Source organism: Lepus europaeus, chromosome 15 (assembly GCF_033115175.1).
Source record: "Lepus europaeus isolate LE1 chromosome 15, mLepTim1.pri, whole genome shotgun sequence".
Classification (NCBI taxonomy): Eukaryota; Metazoa; Chordata; class Mammalia; order Lagomorpha; family Leporidae; genus Lepus; species Lepus europaeus.
In genome coordinates, this window is record NC_084841.1 from 13718618 (window position 1) to 13741739 (window position 23122).

The 23122-nt window shown below is 41.1% G+C and overlaps 1 protein-coding gene across 2 annotated transcripts in view; it reads left to right on the plus strand.

Moving 5' to 3' along the window:
- Positions 1-22258, plus strand: part of BASP1 (brain abundant membrane attached signal protein 1) — an 88009-nt gene extending 65751 nt beyond the window's left edge. For both annotated transcript variants that reach the window (XM_062211978.1, XM_062211977.1), the window contains one exon: positions 20619-22258. In XM_062211978.1, coding sequence (XP_062067962.1) covers positions 20628-21311 — 684 coding nt within the window. In that variant the 5' untranslated portion in view covers positions 20619-20627 and the 3' untranslated portion in view covers positions 21312-22258. The remainder of the gene's footprint in view (positions 1-20618) is intronic.
- Positions 22259-23122: the final 864 nt, after the last annotated feature.

Here is a 23122-nt window from a genome sequence, read left to right on the forward strand (position 1 = left end):
GAGGGGTATGGCTTTGAGTTTTTCCCCTTTATGTTATGTAGTAATGGTATTCTTACCAGCAGCATTTTATTTATTTATTTTGGATCCATTGTTCCAAATGTGTAAAAGTGGTTGGACATAGAAATTTTCCTGTACTGACTTATTGTATTATTGGTTTAGATACATGAAGTTTTAGAGGTGAAGTAGCCCAAACCCTTTATTTTGGAGAATAAATCTTGTGGATGCAGAGATGTGAGGGACAGGTATAGGGACACAAGGACTACAGGCTGCTCACAAGAGGTCCCTTTATTCTAACAAAGATTCCCCTTCCTTTTGGTTCAACTTAATCTATTTTAGTCCCTTTTGTCTCATATGAATGACATAGTAAAATAATCTACCCACTTCATACTATTAAATTCACTAATGTTTTCCCCATTAAACCAGACTCCTGAGTCATTACTTACTGGTACCTTCTAAACTTCTATTCTGTGCTTTCCTTGACGTCTGAGAGTTGAATGGAACCTCTGGTCCTTGGGCACTCTAAGTTTTGAAACACATTGCCCCATGTTGGATGTCTGCTGTCAATCAGGAAATGTTGTAATTTGTAACCCACCACTCCTGACTGTGTTACAGCATAGGAAGTCATAGGGTACAAAGTTCGTTCTGGGTGTGAAGGGGCTGGGGTGGGGGTGTTCAGAGTCTTCCCTGAGGCTGAGTTTTGCAGCTTGGGTTAGTCAGATAAGTGGTTTCATGTTAAATATTTCTCCAACACACCCACCCTGTTTTAACTTAATTACATGTTTGCCTCTGACTTTCTTATTAAGACAGTATAACATTTCTCAGACATACCTGTTGCAATGTCAGGGTTGCCTAAGACTCATGCTATCACAGGTATATTCCATCTGGCAACATCTGGGGGGCAGAGTGGATTTATAGATGGGCACTATAGAGAGCCACATGGGAGAGGCCTAGGTGGAATGCCATTAGTAGGACACTTGGTCAGTTAATCTGAAGGTATTTGTGTCTGACTGAGTGAATCTGGAGGCATGCCATTATTGATATCTGGGACTTCACTTGTTCCTCATTTGGTATCTGCAAGACTTCTAGCACCCCACGTTTTAGCAGATCTGGTCTTGGCTGGATTCAAAGACAGTGCGCAAAACACATTTTTAGAAGATCCCAGAAAGTTGCATTAGGATTTGGGACCCTGCCTATGTATTTTCTCTGCTGACTCTTGGAAAATGCATTGAATTACAGTTGGTAGTTGGCTTCTTAAGATTGTTTCAGCCATGCCATTGGAATTCTGCTCACAGGCTAACATTTGCTCTATTACCTTTGACCATTTTAAGAGACATATTTTTCCTAGGGTCTAGGGTGTAAAGTTCTATGGGAAGTCCCAGTCGACCCATTTCCATTTGGGTGCCCTGTGTCTAACACAGTGGCTGGATGTTGTGTCACTTCTGAAATAATAATTAAAAAAAAATGGATTTGAGTGCTGCATGCAGTCTAATTAAATATACATTATTACTGAATGTTTATGTAAAGACTAATTATTACAAACCTAATGGATATAATTCTAGTTATTTACATTACAAATGAACTAACAATCATGAGGAGGCAAAAGGGGCTTATTTAACATGCACAGCTCAGGGTGTGTTAGGCGCAGTCATTAAGACTCTGGTTAAGGTACCCAGGTTAAGACTCTGGTTAAGGTACCCAGGTCCCACATCAGGTGCCTGGGTTCCAGTCCTGGCCCCGCTCCTGACTCTAGCTTGCGGCTAGTGAGCACCTTGGAAGGCAGCAGATGATGTTTCAAGTAGTTGAGTCCCTGCTACCCACATGGGAGACTTAGATTGAGTTCCAGCTCTTGGCTTTAAGAACTTTCTTATCCAAAATTCTAGGCATTTGGGGAGTGAATGAGCAGATAAGAGCAGACTCTCAAATAAAGAAAAAAAAATTCACACTGAAAAATTAATGTCCAATGGATGGTGTTGGCTCGTTTTCTACAGAGAGTGACTTGGGTGTTACTGTATGCCCTGATTTTACATTCTTCATGTTGGGTTGGCATTTAGCATGTGGTTGGCAGGCTGAATACCCACATGATAACAGTCTGGCTTGGCATGCATCACATATTCCCTAGTGCATCCCCAATTCCCAGAAAACTACTTCTGGATGTGGGCATCTCATTTTTTTGAATTGCTTTCTGTAACCCTGTAGGAAAAAAAAACAGTGATGGCTGGTTTCTGGCCTCAATTTTATGCTAAAGTTGAGGAAGACTATCTGATAATATTTATTTTACTTTGTGTTTAAGTATATAATTGTACACATCTAGCTGTGAATATAAAATAAAATATTCCTAGGAAAATATTACTGAGAGGTCAATTGAAAAATGGTTTGGGGGGGAAGAACCCAAACAGCTGAACTAGGCCAAAGAGAGCATGGGGCATAGGTCTCTGCCAGAGCCTCACAGTCCAACCTACAACAAATAAAATGGAAATATAATTTGGAAAAGACTCTTCCAAGGTTGGCCAATGGAGTCTCTCTTGAGACTTCACATATATTTAAGCCAAGTTCTCTCTTTTGATTTCCCTTGCAGCCTTTGCCTATATTTGCTGTGCTTGCTCAGTCTTTTCAGTTCCTTGATTGGCATTTATTATTATTTTTTTTTTTTACCAACTTGATTTTGTAACCTTTACTTGCTCTTAAACCCTACAGATTATGTAATAGATACTGCAATTTCTAACTTAGGAATTGAATGCTAAAGAAAGTAATTATTATAAATAAGTCAATTCCTATATGTTTTCTAGTTGTGAGTACAGTAATTTGTCCCACCTTATTTTAACTTAATCTTGAAATTCAGTGTTATTTACTATGAGCTCTTAGATGGCCTGAGATACGGAAGGTAAGTGAAAATTCCCTGAGCTGGCGTTGTGGCATAGCTGATGAAGCTGCTGCCTGTGAGATCGGGCTGCTCCACTTCTGGTCCAGCTCCCTGCTAATGTACCTGGGAAAGCAGTGAAAGATGGCCCAAGTGCCTGGTCCCCTGCATCCACGTGGGAGACCTGGAAGAAACTCCTGACTCCTGGCTTCCATGTGGCCCAGCCCCGGCTGTTGGGGTCATTTGGGAAGTGAACCAGTGTGTGGAAGATCTCTGTCTCTTCTTTTCTCTTTGTGGCTCTGACTTTCAAAAATAAATAAATCTTAAAAAAATTCCCAGAGTGCCTATCATGTGTGGAGCTGAACTTCACTGCAGATATTCCCTTGGATGCTATTAACAGCCTATGCCCCTCTTTTTTCTCCCATGGGCTAAGTTGCCTGAAGTGAACTTCCCTACCCAGTTTATGTAGTTGAACGTGGTCTGCTGACCCTATGGCCCATATGCCTTTTTTGTGGAGTGTATTTGATCAGGGTTCAAAACTTATTGGCAGGCCGTCAAAGTTCCATTTGAATGAAAACAGAAAAACCTGTTTTCTGAAAGGTGAGCTCTACTTACATAAAATGGATGCTTCTGAAAACAGCATTGTCCCGGAGGGCTGGCTACAAACCTTGAACAATGGAAGTCTCACATTATGTAAGAAGGGGACTTACAGACCACGTAATGCCTGTCCTGTGTTTTCTCTACCAGGGACGAAAGTAGCTCGGGGGAAGAAGAGGCCACCTAAGGCCTGGTGTAGGCAGGTGTAGTTCTCCACCACTGAGAACAGTCCCCCTCTCTGGCTACGCTGGAGCACTGTGGGGGCAGGGGTTGGCAGGGGAGTGGTAGTTGGGGTGGGAAGGCAGTTGGTCACTGGGGAATTTCTTCTGGTCGGAAAAATGAGCCCAGATCATTGCAAATTATTTGTGGCTGTGGAGGAAATAAATGGCAAAGGCAGTGTGTCTTAGTTCGATTTCCCTAGAACTGGTCTGTGTACTCTGACCTCCAGGTTAGACTTGGCTAGATTTTCTCTTATGCTGCTTTTTAGCTTTGTGACTCAGTTATCATACTGGTCTTTAGGCTGTTCATGTTTTAGGGCTTACAGATGATGCAAAAGCATTCGCTGATTCAGAGTCGCTGCAGATTCTGTATGTCTGGATTTGTCTGTGAGTAGCACCTGTACAAACTGTTTCAGCTTTCCTTGGTCCACTTGACAAAAAACAGAGGTTCTTGGGACCCAATCTAGCCTGCTCATTCATCTCTGGAAGGAAAGTCTTTCCCAATCTGCATTTTTTACCTGCTCCTCAGATGATTCCTATGTACATAAATTTTGCTAGCATGATATTGACAAATAAGAGAAGTTGAAGTGATCTTGCCCCGAGTCACATCATAAGTAAGGGGCAGCTGGTATTGAATTCTGGTTGCTGAAATTACTATTCATTCCCATTTTTTCATCGAGAAGATTTGTATTGAGTTCATATTGTGTGTGAGGTCTAGGGATGAGAGATGTAGGAGTTCCATTAGTGAGAAGAAATATCCTCAGTTGTGTGGTTAAGTCTCACAGCACTCTGGGACTCTAACCTTGGATTTTTCCTCATTGCTCAGAGCCTCATTACATGGCCGAGAGGCTTGGATTTGAAGAAGGCAAAACTAGGGGGGCAATGTGAACATGGACAGAGTGGGGTACAGCATTGGTCAAGAAGTTTGGGAAAGATACACTTGCATTTCTAAGGAGAGGTTGATGTCAAATGGCACCGGGTGTTGTACTGTGTTGCTGGAATTCAACAGTGTGGTGGAGTTCTGATGATGGATATACCACATACAAACAGTATTCATCTGTGGACTTAATGAATTAATTTTGTTTATTCAACATTTCCTGAAATCCTATTTGTTTTTTTAAAGATTTATTTATTATTTATTTGAAAGAGTTACACAGAGAAAGAGAGGCAGAGAGAGAGAGAGAGAGGTCTTCCATCTGCTGGTTCACTCCCCAGTTTGCCACAACGGCTGGAGCTGCGCCCATCCGAAGACAGGAGCCAGGAGCTTCCTCTGGTCTCCCACATGGGTGCAGAGGCCCAAAGATTTGGGCCATCTTCCACTGCTTTCCCAGGCCATAGCAGAGAACTGGATTGGAAGTGGAGCAGACAGGACTCGAACCGGTGCCCATTTGAGATGCTGGCACTGCAGGCGGTGGCTTTACCCACTATGCCACAGCTCCAGCCCCTGAAATCCTATTTGTAATAAATATAACTCCAAGGGAAAAAGTACATTCTTTAAAACATCAATAGCATATATAAAGAATTTTAGAATGGTTTTCATTGGAAATTATTAAAGAGCTAGTGTTAGGGCTGGATATAATGCTACATTTGCTGTTGATGCCAGCAAAAAAAATTTAGGTGGTCATCAAAAGGGTGAACCTTTTATATTTGGAGATAGAAAGTTCTAGAAATAAAATCGCAGCTATTCCTGGGATGTGTGGTTTCCTGTCTTCTCTCTAGTCACTGTGCTGTCTTTGTGGATGTGTTGAGGGAGCCCGTCATGGCTTCATGCCCATCATCGTCTCTCTAGTCCATTAATAAGTGGTAAAAATATCTCAACTGCAAGTTCCCTCCCTGGACTTTATTTTGAATTCTGTTTTGAGTGTTCTAAATTAGTTGCAGTCATCATACCTATTAGTTTCCTGGGTCTGTGGAAGAGAGAATGGTTCAGAAATGATCTCAGCAGCTGTGTTTCCTGTGCTGGTTGTGGTTCACGTACTCACTTTACTGACTAAAAGAGCAGGTGATTCATATAGTCATATGGTAGGATGCTGCAACCAATGCTTTTGAAAGGACCACCAGTTAAGTGCAGATAAATAATGATGTGAATGTACAGTGGACTTTAAAAGCATATTAGACTATTGATGAGAATGAATAATACATGGTCTCTGATTGTGTTTGCTGCATGTGGCAGGATATATTAAAGGAGAACAGATGCCTGCCTAATGTCTGCTATCAGTCAACCTTCATTTTTCAAAGAGAAGCTTTGCTATCATCTGCCGTGTTCAGGATGGCATCATTGCCATTGGTTCAGGATTTCTTGGTTAAAACTTACAGAATTACTTAGGAGGTACATTTTGAAAAATTGGTCTCTATAGTGTGTTCATAGTAGTAATGTTAATTGAAAATGTTATGGCAGTCATTTGTGCATTCTAGACTTTAATTGTGAGATGACTCCTGAGTTGAGTTTGCTATTGTGGATGATGCCTCATAACTTGGCCATTTCTTATAGAAATGCATTTTAAATGCATTCACTAAACCTGGATTATTCCAGGCCAAAGACTCAATAAGATCTCTATATAGCAAATGTTAATCATGTGCCTTTGAAATTATCATTTACCTTTTAGTAATTTTGGTCTTTGTCCAATTATTTAATAATTTGATTTAATATTAATTTGATTTAATAATTTTAATAATTTAATAATATAGCTAACTGACAGATAAGTTTACGTAACTCAATTGATAGTCATGGTTGTATTAACTCTTATTTTATGGGTTTGTAATTTGAAAATTGTATGGTGTGGTGAGTGTGAGTGGTGTTTGCAATGTTTATCAAGTACCCATCATACATTAGCAACCATAAAATAAAATCTTTGTTTCTGGAGTTATCAGGTAGATATTGAATAAATATTGAAGAACGGCTTTAGGTCAATGTTCAAGTGAGGTCATAGCAGTTTTACTGCTAGAATTTCTAACACAGTACAACAGAATATAAAATGGTCAAACAATGATGACACAGATAAATGACCAAAATGGATGATTTATCTAAAAGACCAAGACAACATTGCAAGCTAAGGAATAAGAAGTTCTGAAGAATTGAAATCCTTTTCTATATTTATGTTGAGAATATATGCCTAGATGCTGACTTGCATATCTTTATCTAAGAAGTTCATAAAACCTTTTGTTTTGTAATGCAGTAAGCCTATTTGCTTTACTTTTGTGCCTCAATTTGTTTCACGATCTGGGCCAGCACTGTGCTTAGTAGGCTTAGTCTCTGCTTGTAGCACCAGCATCCCATATGGGTGCCGATTTGTGTGCTGGCTGCTCCTTTTCCCATCCAAGATCTCTGCTTATGGTCTAGGAAAACAGTAGAAGATGGCCCAAGTAGAAGATCACACAAGTGGAAGATGACCAGAGGCCCCTGCACTGTCATGGGGGACCCAGTAGAAGCTCCAGGCTCCTTGGATGGGCTGCATTTGGGAGTGAACCAGCGGGTGGAAGACCTTTCTCTCTGCCTCTCCCTCCCTGTCTGTAACTCTTCTTCTAAACTGAATGAATAAAATCTTTTAAAAGAATTGTTTCACAATAACAGCTCTTCAGGTTAGTGGTTACTAGGTGAGTTCTTCAACATTTTAGTTAGTAAGTGTCCCTTTCCTTCCAGTAGTTAAGAAATCCTGTAACATGAAAGAACTGAGAAGATAAATAATTGGACAAAGACCAAAATTACTAAAAGGTAAATGATAATTTCAAAGGCACATGATTAACATTTGCTATATGGAGATCTTATTGAGTCTTTGGTCTGGAATAATCCAGGTTTAGCGTATGCATTTAAAAGAGAATAATGTTGCTGAGAAGTAGGACCACTGGAGTTGACATTTGCTTCATTTCCTTCTTTCTCTCTCTTTTGGTCCTTCTTTATCAAGCTTGATCTTAATGTGATTTTCTGAATCCATAACCTTGCTTTTTCATTATTTCTTCTTCACCTTTCCACTTTATTTTCCCCTCTTACTCTTTGTGTGCCATTCTCTCCCCACTCCCCACCGTGTGTGTGTGTATGTGTGTGTGTGTATGTATTCATTCTTCCAGATTCTTATAAACAAATAAAACCTAATCTTGCCTAAATTTCAGGTTCCTGCCTTGACTTTTATCTTTTGTTCACCTGCACCTTTGGTGTTGACCATTGTGGAGATCTCTTCTGGCTGCTGCTCTTATACTGAACTTAGGAAGACATCAGAGGCAATTTTTTTGTTTTTTATTTAATAAATGTAAAAAGTACAGCTTTTGCATTGTTGTGGCTTTTTCTCCTGTAACCTTCCTCCCTCTTGCAGCCATCCCCTCTCTTACTCCCTCTCCCATCCCACTCTTCATCGAGTTTCATTTTCAATTATCTTTATATACAGAAGATCAACTTAGTATATACTAAGCAAAGATTTCAACAGACTGCACCCACACAACCGCACAAGATATAGAGTACTGTTCGACTAGTAGTTTTACCGTTAATTCTCGTAGTACAACACATTAAGGACAGAGATCCTACATGGGGAGCAGGTGCATAGTGACTCCCGTTGTTGATTTAACAATTGACTCTCTTATTTATGACGTCAGTAATCACCCGAGGCTCTTGCTATGAGCTGTCAAGGCTATGGAAGCCTCTTGAGTTCACCAACTCTGACCTTATTTAGTCAAGGCCCTATCACAGTGGAGGTTCCTTCCGCCCTTCGGAGAAAGGTGCAGAGGCAATTTTTGACAGTTCATCCCGAGGTCAAATTGCACAATCTCTGTTGTTATCTTTCTTAACCTTTCTGCAGCAGAATATGACTTCTTGAGAGTACTTCCTAAAGTCTCTCTTGATTTATGAAATGTAATGTTCCTTTCTCCTTCAAAAGCTGCTTTTCTGCCATCTAAAAACAGGTATTTTCATCATCTAGCTACCTTAATAGACTTCTGTTTCAACATCCATCACTCCAGGCAAATGAGAGTTGTTACCTACCTCCTAAATGTGTACAGGGCTTTTTGGTAATTTCTACTGAGCACGTCTTTGTTCTCTCTGATTCGGGCATTTTGCACTTGCCCATCTTCCTCTGTAGAATGGTCATCCACTCTTCAAAACATTTATCATAAAGTTTAAGAGATCTCCTGCCTGGGCTCATACCATATCTCCATGAACGATTAGTTGTTTGATATTGGGTAAGTTATTGACCTTTTATGTATTTTAGTTTTTGCAGGATAAATAATTCTAGGCAGAGCAATATGTATAAATACTTTTGATTTTTTTTTTTACTGTCTCAAACTCTACCTTCTTTGAAGTCAACTAACCAATCATCTCTGAAAAAATCTTATTTTTCCCTTTCTTCTGACACTTAACTTACTCTTATTTATATTTCAGTTGTCTGTCTCCTCCTGCTAGTCTAGAGTAGGGATTTTCATGACTTAGGCCCCCTCTCATGTCTTACTCTTCGTACAACCTTTGCAAAAGATCTCTCACTACTAAAATCAAGTCTATTCCAGCCTATCTAATCAACATCTGAAGTTATTAAGGACACTTTGTGTGTTAGATTTTTGATGAGAGGTCCGCAAAGACTCTGTAGAGGTAGTGTGGGCTTCATAAAGAAGTGGAAGGGTGACTTGTGACTACTCTTTTGTGTTGTAGAGCTTCCTGACTTTGTAGATCCAACTCAGTCACCTCTTTGGGAAAATTGGGTTGCAGAAAATATGAGTGTATGTATCTTTGTATAGTTTTCCTCTAAAATGTCTTGTACATGTTTAGTGGTACCTTTTTTTTTTTATATAGAGCTGAACATTTTTATTGTGACAAGGGAATAAACTGTCTTTAAATTGTTTTACCTAAATTTTTACTCACCAGTTTTAGAAGATTCACTTAAGAAACGTATATGTGAGTTGACAACTCTATTTATACTTTTCATCCCAGAGGACATTCCTATCCCCTGGATGCTGGTAATGGTAGAATTGTGGAATTGAGGCTTTGAGTGAATTAGACACTTAACAGCAGTTAGTAGGTCTAACAATGGAAATTATCACCAAGCCTTGACAAAACCTGACAGCAAATCATCGTGACGTGCTGGTAGGAGTACCAAAACCACACATAGGCTCTACAATGTTTATTTCATTTGTTCTTTTTTTGAATACAATCTTGCCCATTTGAAAGAAAGGAGTCAGTCATTTGTTGAAAATGGAGATTGTTGAAATAACCAAATATTTTAGGTTTCTTCTCTTTGTTCTTATTGAAAATACTTTTTGTGTGTTGTGTTTCTTTATAAATTTTTTCCTTAAGATAAATTTTTTTCTTCTTTTTCTGTCTTTCCCTTATCCCAGAATTTGCTTTCAGCTAGATTTGACCAGTAGTGTGGCTTCTTTGAGCCAGGGTAATTATAAACCCAACTTGTCTGGTGGTGAATCTGCCTGCAGATGCAAGTCATGAGTCAATTGTAACTTTAAATTACTTTGAAAAAATCAGTGTGGCTTGCCTGACATATGGAACTGTTGAAGCTTTGCAGCTCAGAATTAGTTGTACAAAGGTTTAGCCAAGGATTCATGGTTAATATACTGCAGCAAACTTGGTTGAGAAATGTTGATTCATTGGCAGTATTCTTATAAGACAGACATGGAAACAGAACCAAAAGATTACTTATCTTGATCACGTTTTGAAGCTGCAGTCAAACCAGAAATAATACTGTAGTTCCTTTTTTGTACTTTTTCTTTTTTTTTGAAAAGATTTATTTTATTTATTTGAAAGAGTTACAGAGAGAGGTAGAGACAGAGAGAGAGGTCTTCCATCTGCTGGTTCACTCCCCAGATGGCCGCAATGGCTGGAGCTGTGCGGATCTGAAGCCAGGAGCCGGGAGCTTCCCCTGGGTCTCCCTTGTGGGTGTAGGGGCCCAAGGCTTTGGGCCATCTTCCACTGCTTTCCCAGGCCATAGCAGAGAGCTGGATTGGGAGCAGCCGGAACTAAAACTGGCACCCATATGGGGTACCAGGAATACAGGCAGTGGCTTTACCCACAACACCACAGTGCCAGCCATAAAACTGCATATTCATATTGCATATTCATATTGAATTTGCTGTAGACTTGGAGTCATCTTTTTAATTGAATTGATTTGATACTCTTTAAGAACTGTTCTGCTGGTGCTAGATGAAATGGTGAATTAATCCAAATTTGCATTTTCAAAAGAGAAATTTGGCAATGGATGGGACTTCTGTGTGACTCAAACTGTCCTGTGCAGGAAGTGCCTAGATCTTAGTGCAGAGAAAGATAACATAAATGGTTCCAGCATGTGGAATAGTGGATATAGTAACCTTCAGATCACTTGGAGACATGTGATGTCATTTCCTTGTCTTATTTTATACTCCAGTTAGTGCATACCATGGATTTCCGTTGTCACAGGTCTGTGTTGTTCATTTACAAGTGAACACATGCTAACGAGAAATGGAATTGGATGTCATGAAGTGTTTAGTAATTATAGCAAGAACGCAATGCATATAATGCATGTGATTTTGAGGTCGTTGATGGCTGGAAGCTGGGTCATTATACAAGGTTATGTTTTCTGAAGAGGTGCAATGCAGTAAATTGGTGATGCTCTTCTTTATCCAAAGATTTGGACAGTGGTCAATAAAGGACTTAATCAGCAAAGTGCTCCTGAAATGATGATTGAACAATTATGATTGTGATCATTTGAGATGAGAACACCTAAGATTCACTAAATGGTCTGGGAGAAGCATTAACATTTAATTGCCAATAATTTTTCTTGTTACTGACGTGCAGAAGGGCTCTGGAAAGCTGTTTGGGTGACCCAGGTCTCTAGAGAGCTTCTTCTTGGAAGACTCATGGTGCAATATTTTGGAGATCAGCCTCCAGGGACTGGAATCTTCTTAAAATTGGTGATGACAATGCTGTTGTTTCTCCTGTTCAGTACTTCTTTTGATCCAACATTTCTCCCTCGCTCCCTCAGCTGTACTATTTAATATGGTTTTCATTTAAAGGAAAAGAAAAGATAGCTCTTAGAAACCCCACATTCAATGGGAGATTATAGGAACAGCAACCTTGGTAGCTCACATGCTGATTAGATGCTATTCTGATGTGTAGGACTATGTCATTCTGTATCTTGAATGCACAGACAGCAGGGCTGGGCCCTAGGTTACACGTTGTACCAGAAATGGGATTAGAAACTCAGTTTCTACAGGGATGGAGATGTCTTATGTCCTCAGTAAGGACACAGTGGGTGTGTTTTTTTAACTACTGAGGTCAGCTCCCTGGCTTCACTCACTGTTAGCATTGGGCCCCTCCTGTATCATTGGAGATCAAGGGAAACAGTCCCATTGGGCTTGCTGATTTATATCATCATTGATTTTGCATTGTGGTAGAACCGAGTCAAGGTTTAAATCCTGTGCTGCTGGGTGCTTTCACTGTGTGTGTCTCTGAAGGCACCCTGCAAGGGAAGCTGAAGGGATAGAAGATGTGGCTCCAGTTTCCTAAGCTAAGAGTCCAGGAAGAGAGTGCGTCTGGTGGAGATTTTTCAAAGCAGTGGGAGGAGAGTGAAGAGAGACGTACTCAAAATGAGAAGCCGACTTTCTCTCCCTTCCTTGTTCTCTTTCTTGTGAGGGCACTGTACTTCACTCTTACTGTATTCAGAGTCACGGTGACCTCATGTTGATATCCCCAAAGCAAAACTGTTGGCACTAAAAGCTATAACTGGCCTGGAACTCTTTCCAAACCTCTGAGCTTCAAACAAAATCTTAAAGACTGTTGCATCTGACAGCTTTGTAAATGTAGTGACATGTCCTGTTTTGTTTGCGTAGCTTTTCCATTACAGTAAACCCTAAAATGAATTAACCTTTTATTTTGACAAAAAGTAATCCATAGGAATTTCTTTAAAAAAGCTTATTTAGTAAGATTCTGAATATATTAGAGAATCTTTGGCAAGATGCATATGGGCCTTTCTGAACAATTACATTTTTTTTTTCCTTAGAAGAAATTGCTCTCTGTGCATGGGTTCAATTAAAAACAAAGGGGAAAAAATGGTTCCTCCCAGAGTCCGTGATAGCGTTGGTGACCTGTGGAAGCAAAGTAAAGGCGATGAGTCAAGAACTAAAACCTTCAGTTTTGGTCAACATTTAGATCCTTTTTGTGACCATGTCCTATCTTAATATTTATTTTATGTCAGGAATTTAATCTCCTTTCTTCATGAAACCCAAGATAGATTTTTTTTTCCACTGGGAAAATTAATGTAGGTGCAAATTAAACTGCCTTGAATATTTTAATATCTTTTGCAGACTCTTGGTGACGAAGCAGTCTGTGGTTAGGTACTTGAGACTTTTAGCACTGACTCAAAAAGAAACAGATCTAGAAATCACTTAGATGATGTTACTCACCAGAAGCACGTGGGTGAGAGCAGGTTTCTGGGAGACAAAAATACGTGTTAGAGGGCCACATGTAGCTAAGCTTTCAGTATCAGTGTCTTGTGAAACAGCACAGACTTACTTCACTGAATGTGTCCCTGAAGGGCTTGGAAACACTGTCCACCATATGAACTAATTCTGGGTGAAGTAGTGGAAGTGGTGGCAGTAGCAAGATCATTTCCACGTTTTATGAGGGTTTTTTTGTTGTTTTGTAAGTGGATTTTAATGATAGGAAACATTACTTAATTTATCCCAAATTACTAAGAATTGAATCCATATACTTGTATTTAAGTGGATTTCTTACAATATAGAGCAGAACAAGGAAGTAGTTTTAATTTAGCTTTTCAGGTTTGGCAGTTGTTTCATGATGCTGCTATCTTTCCATTTTAAGTTAGAAGTTACTTTTTTTTTTTAAGTGTTAGATGGTTATATTGTTCTAGAAATTTGAGCCTAAGAACCTTTATCACTTCACTTTTTCTGACCATTTCTACATAACACAAAATGTTAACGCTTTGTTACTTTGGTGAGAATTGTAATTAGCCTTCATTGGGCGGACTTACACTGTATTTGAAAGGATCATTTTTTTGCACACAATTAAAAAGTATCTTAGTTGATACTTAAAAATCGCACATATTTATGGGATCCCATGTATACATTATATAATGTTCAAATCAGGGTACTATATATCTTTCTTCTCAAGCATGTAACATTCAGAATCTGAAATGATAATGTAAAAATGCCCATAGGCTGTTACTCTTAACATTGTATAAAAGGAAACAGTGGTTTCGATTTTAGGAAACACGATTGCTCAAAGAGATTGGGCATAGGGAAGGTCTTGCTGAACTGGACGACCAGTGGTTGGTATACAATCTACCTATCAAAACTAAATTAAGGGCCAGCGCCGCGGCTCACTAGGCTAATCCTCCGCCTTGCGGCTCCGGCACACCAGGTTCTAGTCCCGGTCGGGGCACTGGATTCTGTCCCGGTTGCCCCTCTTCCAGGCCAGCTCTCTGCTGTGGCCCAGGAGTGCAGTGGAGGATGGCGCAAGTGCTTGGGCCCTGCACCCCATGGGAGACCAGGAGAAGCACTTGGCTCCTGCCTTCTGATCAGCGCAGCGCGCTGGCTGTGGTGGCCATTGGAGGGTGAACCAATGGCAAAAGGAAGACCTTTCTCTCTGTCTCTCTCTCTCTCACTGTCCACTCTGCCTGTCAAAAAACAAAACAAACAAACAAAAAAAACAACAACTAAAATAAGGGTGGAGCCACTGCTGTGGCGCAGTGGGTTAAAGCCCCAGCCTGCAGTGCCAGCATCCCATATGGGCACTGGGTAGAATCCTGGCTGCTCCTCCTGGCCTGGGAAAGCAGTGGAAGGTGGCCCAAGTCCTTGGACTCCTGCACCTGCATGGGAGACCACAGGAAGCTCCTGGCTCCTGGATTTGGATTGGCTCAGCTCTGGCTGTTGCGGTCGTTTGGGGAGTGAACCGGTGGAATGAAAGACATCTTTCTCTGGCTCTACCTCTCTCTCTAACTCTGTCTTTCAAATAAATAAAATAAGTCTTTTAAAAAAAGAGAAAATTCTGTCTGAGCAAAGATAATGAAACTTGACTTCTGAGACTGTTATGACCTTATCTGCAGTGTTTTAAGCGTGCAGTTCTATCTTGACTCAACATACAGGATGACATGTTGTTCTCAAAACCTTTCTTGAATGCAATAGAAAACTTAAAAATGTACTCTTTAGTAATGATTTGGATGTTCTACAAAGTTTTACTTCTAATTTTTAAAAATTTGTTTCTATCTTTAAGAAAGGTTTGCATGTATTGATATCACATACAAAAACATCCAATCATAAAGCAGTTGTTGTCAATATAGGGTATAAGATGATAAACTTTTTTATGATGATAATTAACAGAAGATTAAAACTTTATTGGTAATATACTTTTCTCATGCTGAGCATTTTGTTTAGTACTGTAAACATTTATAAAATTGACTTTCATCCAAAAGATAGGATGAACTTTAAATATCTTCATTTTACTGAAATTTTAGGTAATTGGAGACCTGGAAGGGTAGGTGACTTGCTTGGAGACTCAGAACAAATCGTTGACTGCAGACACCAGCACGAGCGTGGTTGCCACTTTTAGCAAACTTCATGCCCAAGGCTAGATGGCTTGTTTTAGATGCAGTGTAAAATACTGTCTGATTTGTTTGATTTGCTCCTGCATGGCATTTTGTCATCTGCCCTTCCTTCTTCATATTCTCAAACTGAAAGCCTACATTTGAATTCTTTTGGCTACCCTGATAGATTGGTTTATTTTAAGTTAAGAAGAAATTTTAAGTGCATATTAGGAAGGTTGTAGATGAGCTGATCCTATAAGCAGCCAGATCATGTTCTAGTTTGTGAGAATTGTGATTGTTTAATGCAATGTCATGATAATTAGGCATGCACAGAGGTGATTTTGTTTCCATATATCCTGGGGATTTTGTGTACAAAATCACAGTGTGGATGATTTGAAAGACTAAGGAACATCTTTTTAAAAAAAAATATTTATGTATTTATTGAAAGGCAGAGAGAGAGAGAGAGAGAGAGAGAGAGATGTTCTGGCCAGTGATTCTCTCCCCAGATGTAGCAATGGCGAGAGGTGGTGTGGTTCAAAACCAGGAGCCAGGAGCCAGGAGCCAGAAGCTTCTTCCGGGTTTCCTACATGGGTGCAGAGGCCCAAGGACTTGGGCCATCTTCTGCTGCCTTCCCAGGCACATTAACAGGGAGCTGGATTGGAAGTGGAGCAGCTGAGACTGGTGCCCACACAGGATACCAGTACCACTGTAGGCTGTGGCTTTACCCACTATACTGCAGTGCTGGCACTGGGACATCTTCCATGTTCCCTGACAGTCCTCCTGAAGTGAAAGGAACAATTGAAAGAACTCTGTAGAGAGCTCATCCCAATTAAGAGTTTCTTGATTACAATATTTAAAATTATTTCTTGCCTTTACTCTCCCAAAGAAATTTTCATATAAAATTTAGGTTCTCAGTAGTAAGAACCTTTGCTTTTAATGTTTGCTGTGGTGACAGTATGTAAGATCACATACAGGTGTATGCAAAAAAGAGCTAGGCCGTTGTGATCTGTAACCACCTCAGAGCCTCTCTCTAAACTTTTACCTTCTCACTTTCCTTCTAAGATTGCTTTAATCATCTCAGAGCGTTAGAGTAGCACTTTCCTCTCTTCAGTAAAAGCAGAACTTTAGTATATATGCTGCTGAAGGGAGCACAAAAGCAGAACTTTAAATACATTTCTTTAGAAGTTTTTATAGCCAAGTGGGATTAATGACATATAGCTAGGGATTGGTAGCACAGTGGGTTAGATCTCAACTGGGGTTGCTCAAAACCCTGTATCAGAGTGTCTGGGATCAAGTCCCACCTCTACTTCTGATATATCTTTCTTTTGGTAAGTCCAAGAGCAACAGATAATGGCTCAAGTTCTTGAGTTCCTGCCACACACATGGAAGAATTAAATAACTTGTCCAAGGATTCAGGGTGGGTGTGGGGTGGAGCTGGGGTTCATATCAATATCTTATGAGTCAACCATGACCCAGAGTCCAAAGTCTCTTTCAACACATACCAAATCAAATTCAGTGAAATGTATCTCTGTTTGCTGTTGCTTATTGTTAGTTATTTCTATTCTATTTCAAGCCATATTTTGGCCTTATCACATAGACTTTTCTTGAAATTTTGAAGGATTCTGCTTTAGGATACTAGAATGGAATACCCGAGGCAGCTAACTTCATAAACAGAAAAGGCTTATTTATCTCACAGTTTTGGAGGTTCACATCCAAGGTCAGGTGACAACTTCGGTTTCCCTCTATGAAATTGATAGGTGGCAATGGCAGAGTGTGGCTGGGGGATTAGTGTGTGTGGAGGAGTGTGTCAGGAAGCAGAGAAAGTGACTGGGCCTGACCTCTGGCTTTTACAGTACCTCTGTGAAACCAGTCTTCTGAAGACACACACCCAGTGACCTCAGGACCTGCCAGTGGGCCCCCACCTCCAAACACCATAATTGGATTAAGTTTCTACCCTCTTAGTACCTCTTGACATGACTGAGGTTTAAAGTTCTGTGTGAATCCAGAGACGAAGTCATATTCAACCTGTAGCATACAGCTCCCCAATTTACTTTAAGATATCATGACTAAGAGATCAATTTTGTGTTTGGTTGTAATACAAACACACAGAGCTTAGGTCCGCGCATTCAGAATTGGTCTCAGTTTTCTTGCTGTGCCACTCAGTGGCTGGTGAACTTCCTAACTGTGTATAAATGTAGAGGTGCAAAGGCAGTCTTAGCCCTTTCATTGTCACTTTGGTTTAGTTTTAAATGATTTCCAGGATGGATTACTTGTTGATTAGTTGATATACATATATACGTTTGGTGTGTGTGTATTCTATATATATATAGTATATATATATTTATATACACACACCAAACATAAATATATATGCACATGTATGAAGGCACCTCTGAAAGTTTGTGGAAAAATGGAATTAAAGGATGAATTTCTTTTTGTGTAAGAAAATTGAAATCTATGCATTATTTTTTCATTGTATTCATTTTCTACAAACTTAAAGTCCTTATGTGTGTGTAACTTAAAAGTCCTAATCTTCTACCCCAAATGATTTCTTTCAAAATTAAAAGTAATGCAAATGAGAGAAATCTTGAAACTCTATGCCCCTTGCTCTCTTGTTTCTTAAGGTTCTTGTTACAAAGCTTCTTTCGCAAACAGAGGATGAAATGTTTCAGGGTAGAGAGGGCCAGACTCCGGAATTTCTTCCTTATCCCCTCAATGTCTTACCCCAAGTGTAACTGTAACTCAGGGTGGGTTATGTTGCTGGGCTGAGCGCTTTGCCTGTTGCCAGTTCCCTAATGGCATTCTCTTTGACTTCCAGTGCCTCACTGAATTTTTTGGATTTAGCCTTTTGCTTATGGTACAACTCCATGAATTCAGTTGGTTGCACTTTCCTTATGGGAAGAGGAAGGATACCATTGGTATTCTACCACCTGGTGCTGTGGCTGAGGTTAAATACTTATGTAATATGTTCAGGATTAAGATTGTGTCTGATGCCTAAGAAACGGTTAATAGTTTTTAAATTGCAATTTTAATTTACCTCTGGGTATAGACAAGGTCTTGGGAAATAATCAGACAACCCAGCTTTTTGAAGGTTCTGTTGGATTCTGTTAACCTCCCTTTGATACCTCAGTGTAACTAACCCAGGTCAATTAGCAAAAAAGCAAGGGATGTTTACCTTGTGTTTGCAAAACAAGCAGGATTGAGACACATTTTCTACTTATAACTTGATTATGTGTGTTTACTTCCTACCCAGAAACGGATCCCAGCTGGACTTAAAGAATAGAATGCAGTATTAACTGTGTTTCAGAAAATCAATTTTAGCAATTCAGATTGTAGCTTTGTAAGCCAACATGACTTGTAACCTCTGGGGGATAGCTATATAGAATTTCATGCTGTGGGCGTTAGAAAATGGCACCCCTATGTTAGGCTCACAGGGCATACCACATTTGCATTTTGTCTTATGGTCTTGAATTTCTAAGTTGGTGTATGGGTTTCTATTATAGAATTGGTAGAAGCTCTTAAAGGCAGACTTGCTAAGTGTCCTCTATTACTTAGCTCAGCCTAATGTGCCATAACATTTCTTGAAATAGCAAGGCTGAAATTATGTTTGATAGAGACCAGTCATGCATACTGGCCAATTCAATGGAAGGGTTCAAGGAAAGAGTTATATATTACATTTTAAAATATTGGTCTAATTCCTTTCTTTATATTTTCACTTATTGCTTTATAATTGCTTATATGAAAAAATCATGTTGTTGTATATTTTTCATATATGTTGGCTTCAACTTCTGCAGGAGATATAGTGAAATATTAAGTCAAATAGAACCTGTTGTTTGAAGTAGGTTATCACTGAAAGCCTCTGTTTTTTAAAAAAAGAGACATGTAAGAGAAATTCTTCCTTGGGTAACACAATAAAGACCTTCCTTGGGAATAGGAACAGTATTTTAGTGAGATTTCAGTTTTTAGCTGTTTTTTGAGATAGGAAATTAGCATATCAAGTGGTGAGATAAATTTTTACTGAAGAATAGTACTCTTCTATCTGATTGTTGAGTAAGACAAACGTGGGTAATTTCACTATCATGAATCATGATCTCAGGGAGGTAGTGAAGAGTGCATTTTCTCTTCTGAATGGGTAGTCATGTTTTTGAGAGAGGAAATACGGCTGGTCCAGGAGTTCTCAACAGCTCTACCAGGAGTATGCCCTGAGCTGGGCCGGCCCTGGCTGTCCCTGGGCTTTGAGTGGTGAGCCAGCAGATGGGAGCTCTTTGCTTCTGACATAAAACGAAAGGACATTGCAATCTCTTCTGGGGCCCAGGACAAGGCTGTCTCCCACAGCTGAACTTTCCTATGTGTGGAGAAGGAAGGGGACAGTAAATGTGATTTCTGCTATGCTTCATCAAGTAAAAACACCCAATTTCTCTCAAAAGAGCCGTTCAGTGGGTGTCACTGATATATGATGCCGTGAAAATACAGTTGAAGAGAAGAAAAAACAGAGCCTGTCTGGCATTGATTGTGGATTAGATGCATTATTTACACATTCAGTATTTATTATTTACCTGGATTAATACTTTGGTCCCAGAGGAGGAAAATTCAGGATTCAACAGTCTGAGATTCTTCTGCTAGAATGAAAGTAGCAGCCTCAAGAGCGCTGAGATTTTACTTTGAAGGGAAAAGGCTGTCGCGCTCACCGACCTGGCATATGTAGTTTGAATTCTACTCAGGAAACTGATAATGAAGAACAATTTTATATTACTGGGAAGCTACTTTTTAAACCAAAAATACCTTGAAAGGCAAAATTAATACGTCAGATATAACTAACAAACTATAAGTGCAAAAGCTATGCTTCCTAGAGTTGCCCCTTCTTCATAACAAAGCAGACTGCCTCCTACTTGCCAGGGGTCTTTGAAGACATGTTTGCTTATGCAGATACATTTATGGATAACTGAATTGGAAAAGATTTGAAGTTTGAAGTCATTTCCAGTTTGCATTTTATTACAGCTTTCTGTTTGTCCAAGAAGTGTTTAAAACGATCAAGTCCTGGACTGGCTATGCCACAGACCCAACATGGCTGCCAAGGACATTCTGTACACAGTGTTCAAAGCTGGGAGTTTTGCATCTGTAGTGTGTGGTGCACACAGTTATTGGAAATACTGTGTACGGCGAGTTTATACACCTCAGGAGTATACGGTGTATGAACACACACATGAATTTCATTTCGGGTATTTGGGTCTCACCACCAAGACACCCCACTGGGTGAATGAGGATGCCCCAGAATTCGACACTATCTGAAACACTAAGGGAAGCATTTCTGGCCAGGGGTACTCAGCCTGCTTGTTTCCCAGGGTGCCCCCCTCGTTACTCATTTTTGGGGTACAGGCCTCCTGCCTGCGGTCTTCCACTCCCCCAGTAACCCGCTGTGTCTTGTCTTGTGTTTGTCCACAGAACTCCAAGATGGGAGGCAAACTGAGCAAGAAGAAGAAGGGCTACAATGTGAATGACGAGAAGGCCAAGGACAAAGACAAGAAGGCCGAGGGCGCGGGGACCGAAGAGGAGGGGACCCCCAAGGAGAGCGAGCCCCAGGCTGCGGGCGAGCCCACGGAGACCACGGAGACCAAGGAGGAGAAGCCGGACAAGGACGCCCAGGACGCCGAGGGCAAGGCCGAAGACAAGGAAGGCGACAAAGACGCGGCCGCGGAGGAAGCGCCCAAGGCCGAGCCCGAGAAGACGGAGGGGGCCGCCGACGAGCAGCCTGCGCCCGCCCCGGCCCCCGAGCAGGAGCCCGCGGCCGGCCCCGGCCCCGCTGCCGGCGGCGAGGCCCCCAAAGCGGCCGAGGCCGGGGCGGGAGGCACGGCGCCCCCTGCCGGGGACGACGCAGGCAAGGAGGAAGGGGACCCCAAAAAGACTGAGGCTCCCGCAGCACCCGCCGCCCAGGAAACGAAAAGTGACGGGGCCCCAGCTTCAGACTCAAAACCTAGCAGCACTGAGGCCGCCGCCTCAAGCCAGGAGACGCCAGCAGCCACGGAAGCACCTAGTTCTACACCCAAGGCCCAGGCACCTGCAGCCCCGGCAGAGGAGCTGAAACCTGCCGAGGGCCCGGCTGCTAATTCGGATCAAACCGTAGCCGTGAAGGAGTAGGAACAAGGACAGCCTATGGGAAAGATAATTCCGCTTAACGAAACAATCTCTCTTCTCTCTCTTCCCTCTCACTCTCTCTTCCCCGCTCTCCCCCTCTCCACCCTCCCTCTCCTCTCTCACTCGCTGTCTCTCTCTCTCTCTCTCTCTGTCCTATACTAACTTGTTTCAAATTGGAAGTAAGGATATGTATTGCCCAAGGGAAAAATTAAAAATAAGGATGTCCCATCAAGGGCGGGAGGGGGTAGGGAGAATCCAAATAGTATTTTTGTGGGGAAATATCTACTATACCTTCAGTCAACTTTACCAGTAAGTCCTGGAGCTGAAGATCAGTGTCTGAAAGTACAGTCCATCCTTGTAGCTGAACTGCTCTTACAGGCACTCTGCCCCAAGACCCGAGTGTCTGTTCCTTTACAGTGGGAGTTGCGAGTGATGCGTTTGGTTTTGCCCGCAGGGCCTGTGCCAAGGCAATCAGATCTTTATGAAAGCAGTATTTTCTGTGTTTCTTTTTGATTTACAGCCTTTCTTATTTTGATATTTTTTTAACGTTGTGGATGAATGCCAACTTTCAGACAGAGCCCACCTAGCTGTCCACATGTATCTCGATGCCAAGCCTCCATTCTGCCTCTCCAGATATTTTTGGGAGTAACAAACATCCTCTCATCCTACTTAGCCTACCTAGATTTCTCATGACGAGTTAATGCATGTCCGTGGTTGGGTGCACCTGTAGTTCTGTTTATTGGTCAGTGGAAATGAAAAAAAAAAAAAAAAAAGTCTGCGTTCATTGCAGTTCCAGTTTCTCTTCCATTCTTGTGTCACAGACACCAACACTCCACTCATTGGAAAATGGAAAAAAAAATAAAAAAACAAAAAAAAAAGTACAATGGATGCATTGAAATTATATGTAATTGTATAAATGGTGCAACAGTAATAAAGTTAAACAATTAAAAAGTACTAAAGACTCTTGGTTTTCTTTGACTCCTCCATTCCCTTTGGTAACCAACTCATTAGAGAGCAGAACTCTGTATGGGGTACTTGCTGTAGAAGTATACTGCAGGGTCCTCAAATTTTTTCTGAACATTATTTATCAAAAGAGCTGCATCAGTGTGAGTAAAATACTTGGAAGAGGCTCAGCTGAAAACTTATTACTGTGGATACACATCCTATAAAAGTGTGGGTGTAACTGATTTCCTTAATAAAAATACATAAAAGACAACAAACAGATCTGATTGGGAAGGCTGGAGAGAAGAAAGACAGAATCTTACGGAAACATCCTATGATTGCAAATTGTAAAACCCCTGATGGTCATTCTTTTTTTTTTTTTTTTTTTGACAGGCAGAGTGGATAGTGAGAGAGAGAGACAGAGAGAAAGGTCTTCCTTTGCCGTTGGTTCACCCTGCAATGGCCACCGCGGCCAGCGCGCTGCGGCCGGTGCACTGCGCTGAACCGAAGGCAGGAGCCAGGTGCTTCTCCTGGTCTCCCATAGGGTGCAGGGCCCAAGCATTTGGGCCATCCTCCACTGCACTCCCGGGCCACAGCAGAGAGCTGGCCTGGAAGAGGGGCAACCGGGACTGAATCCGGCACCCCGACCGGGACTAGAACTCAGTGTGCCGGTGCCGCATGGCGGAGGATTAGCCTAGTGAGCTGTAGCGCCAGCCGGTCATTCTTCTAACCTCTCTGCCTCACCCTTTAGATTTTTATCCTATCCAGAATAGAGCCACAAAAAGGAACCTGTGTGTTTTGAAGCGGACAGTGAGCCAGCTGCATGTGAAAGCAAGCGCAGAACTGGCCTTTATGGTGCCTGAATTTCTGTC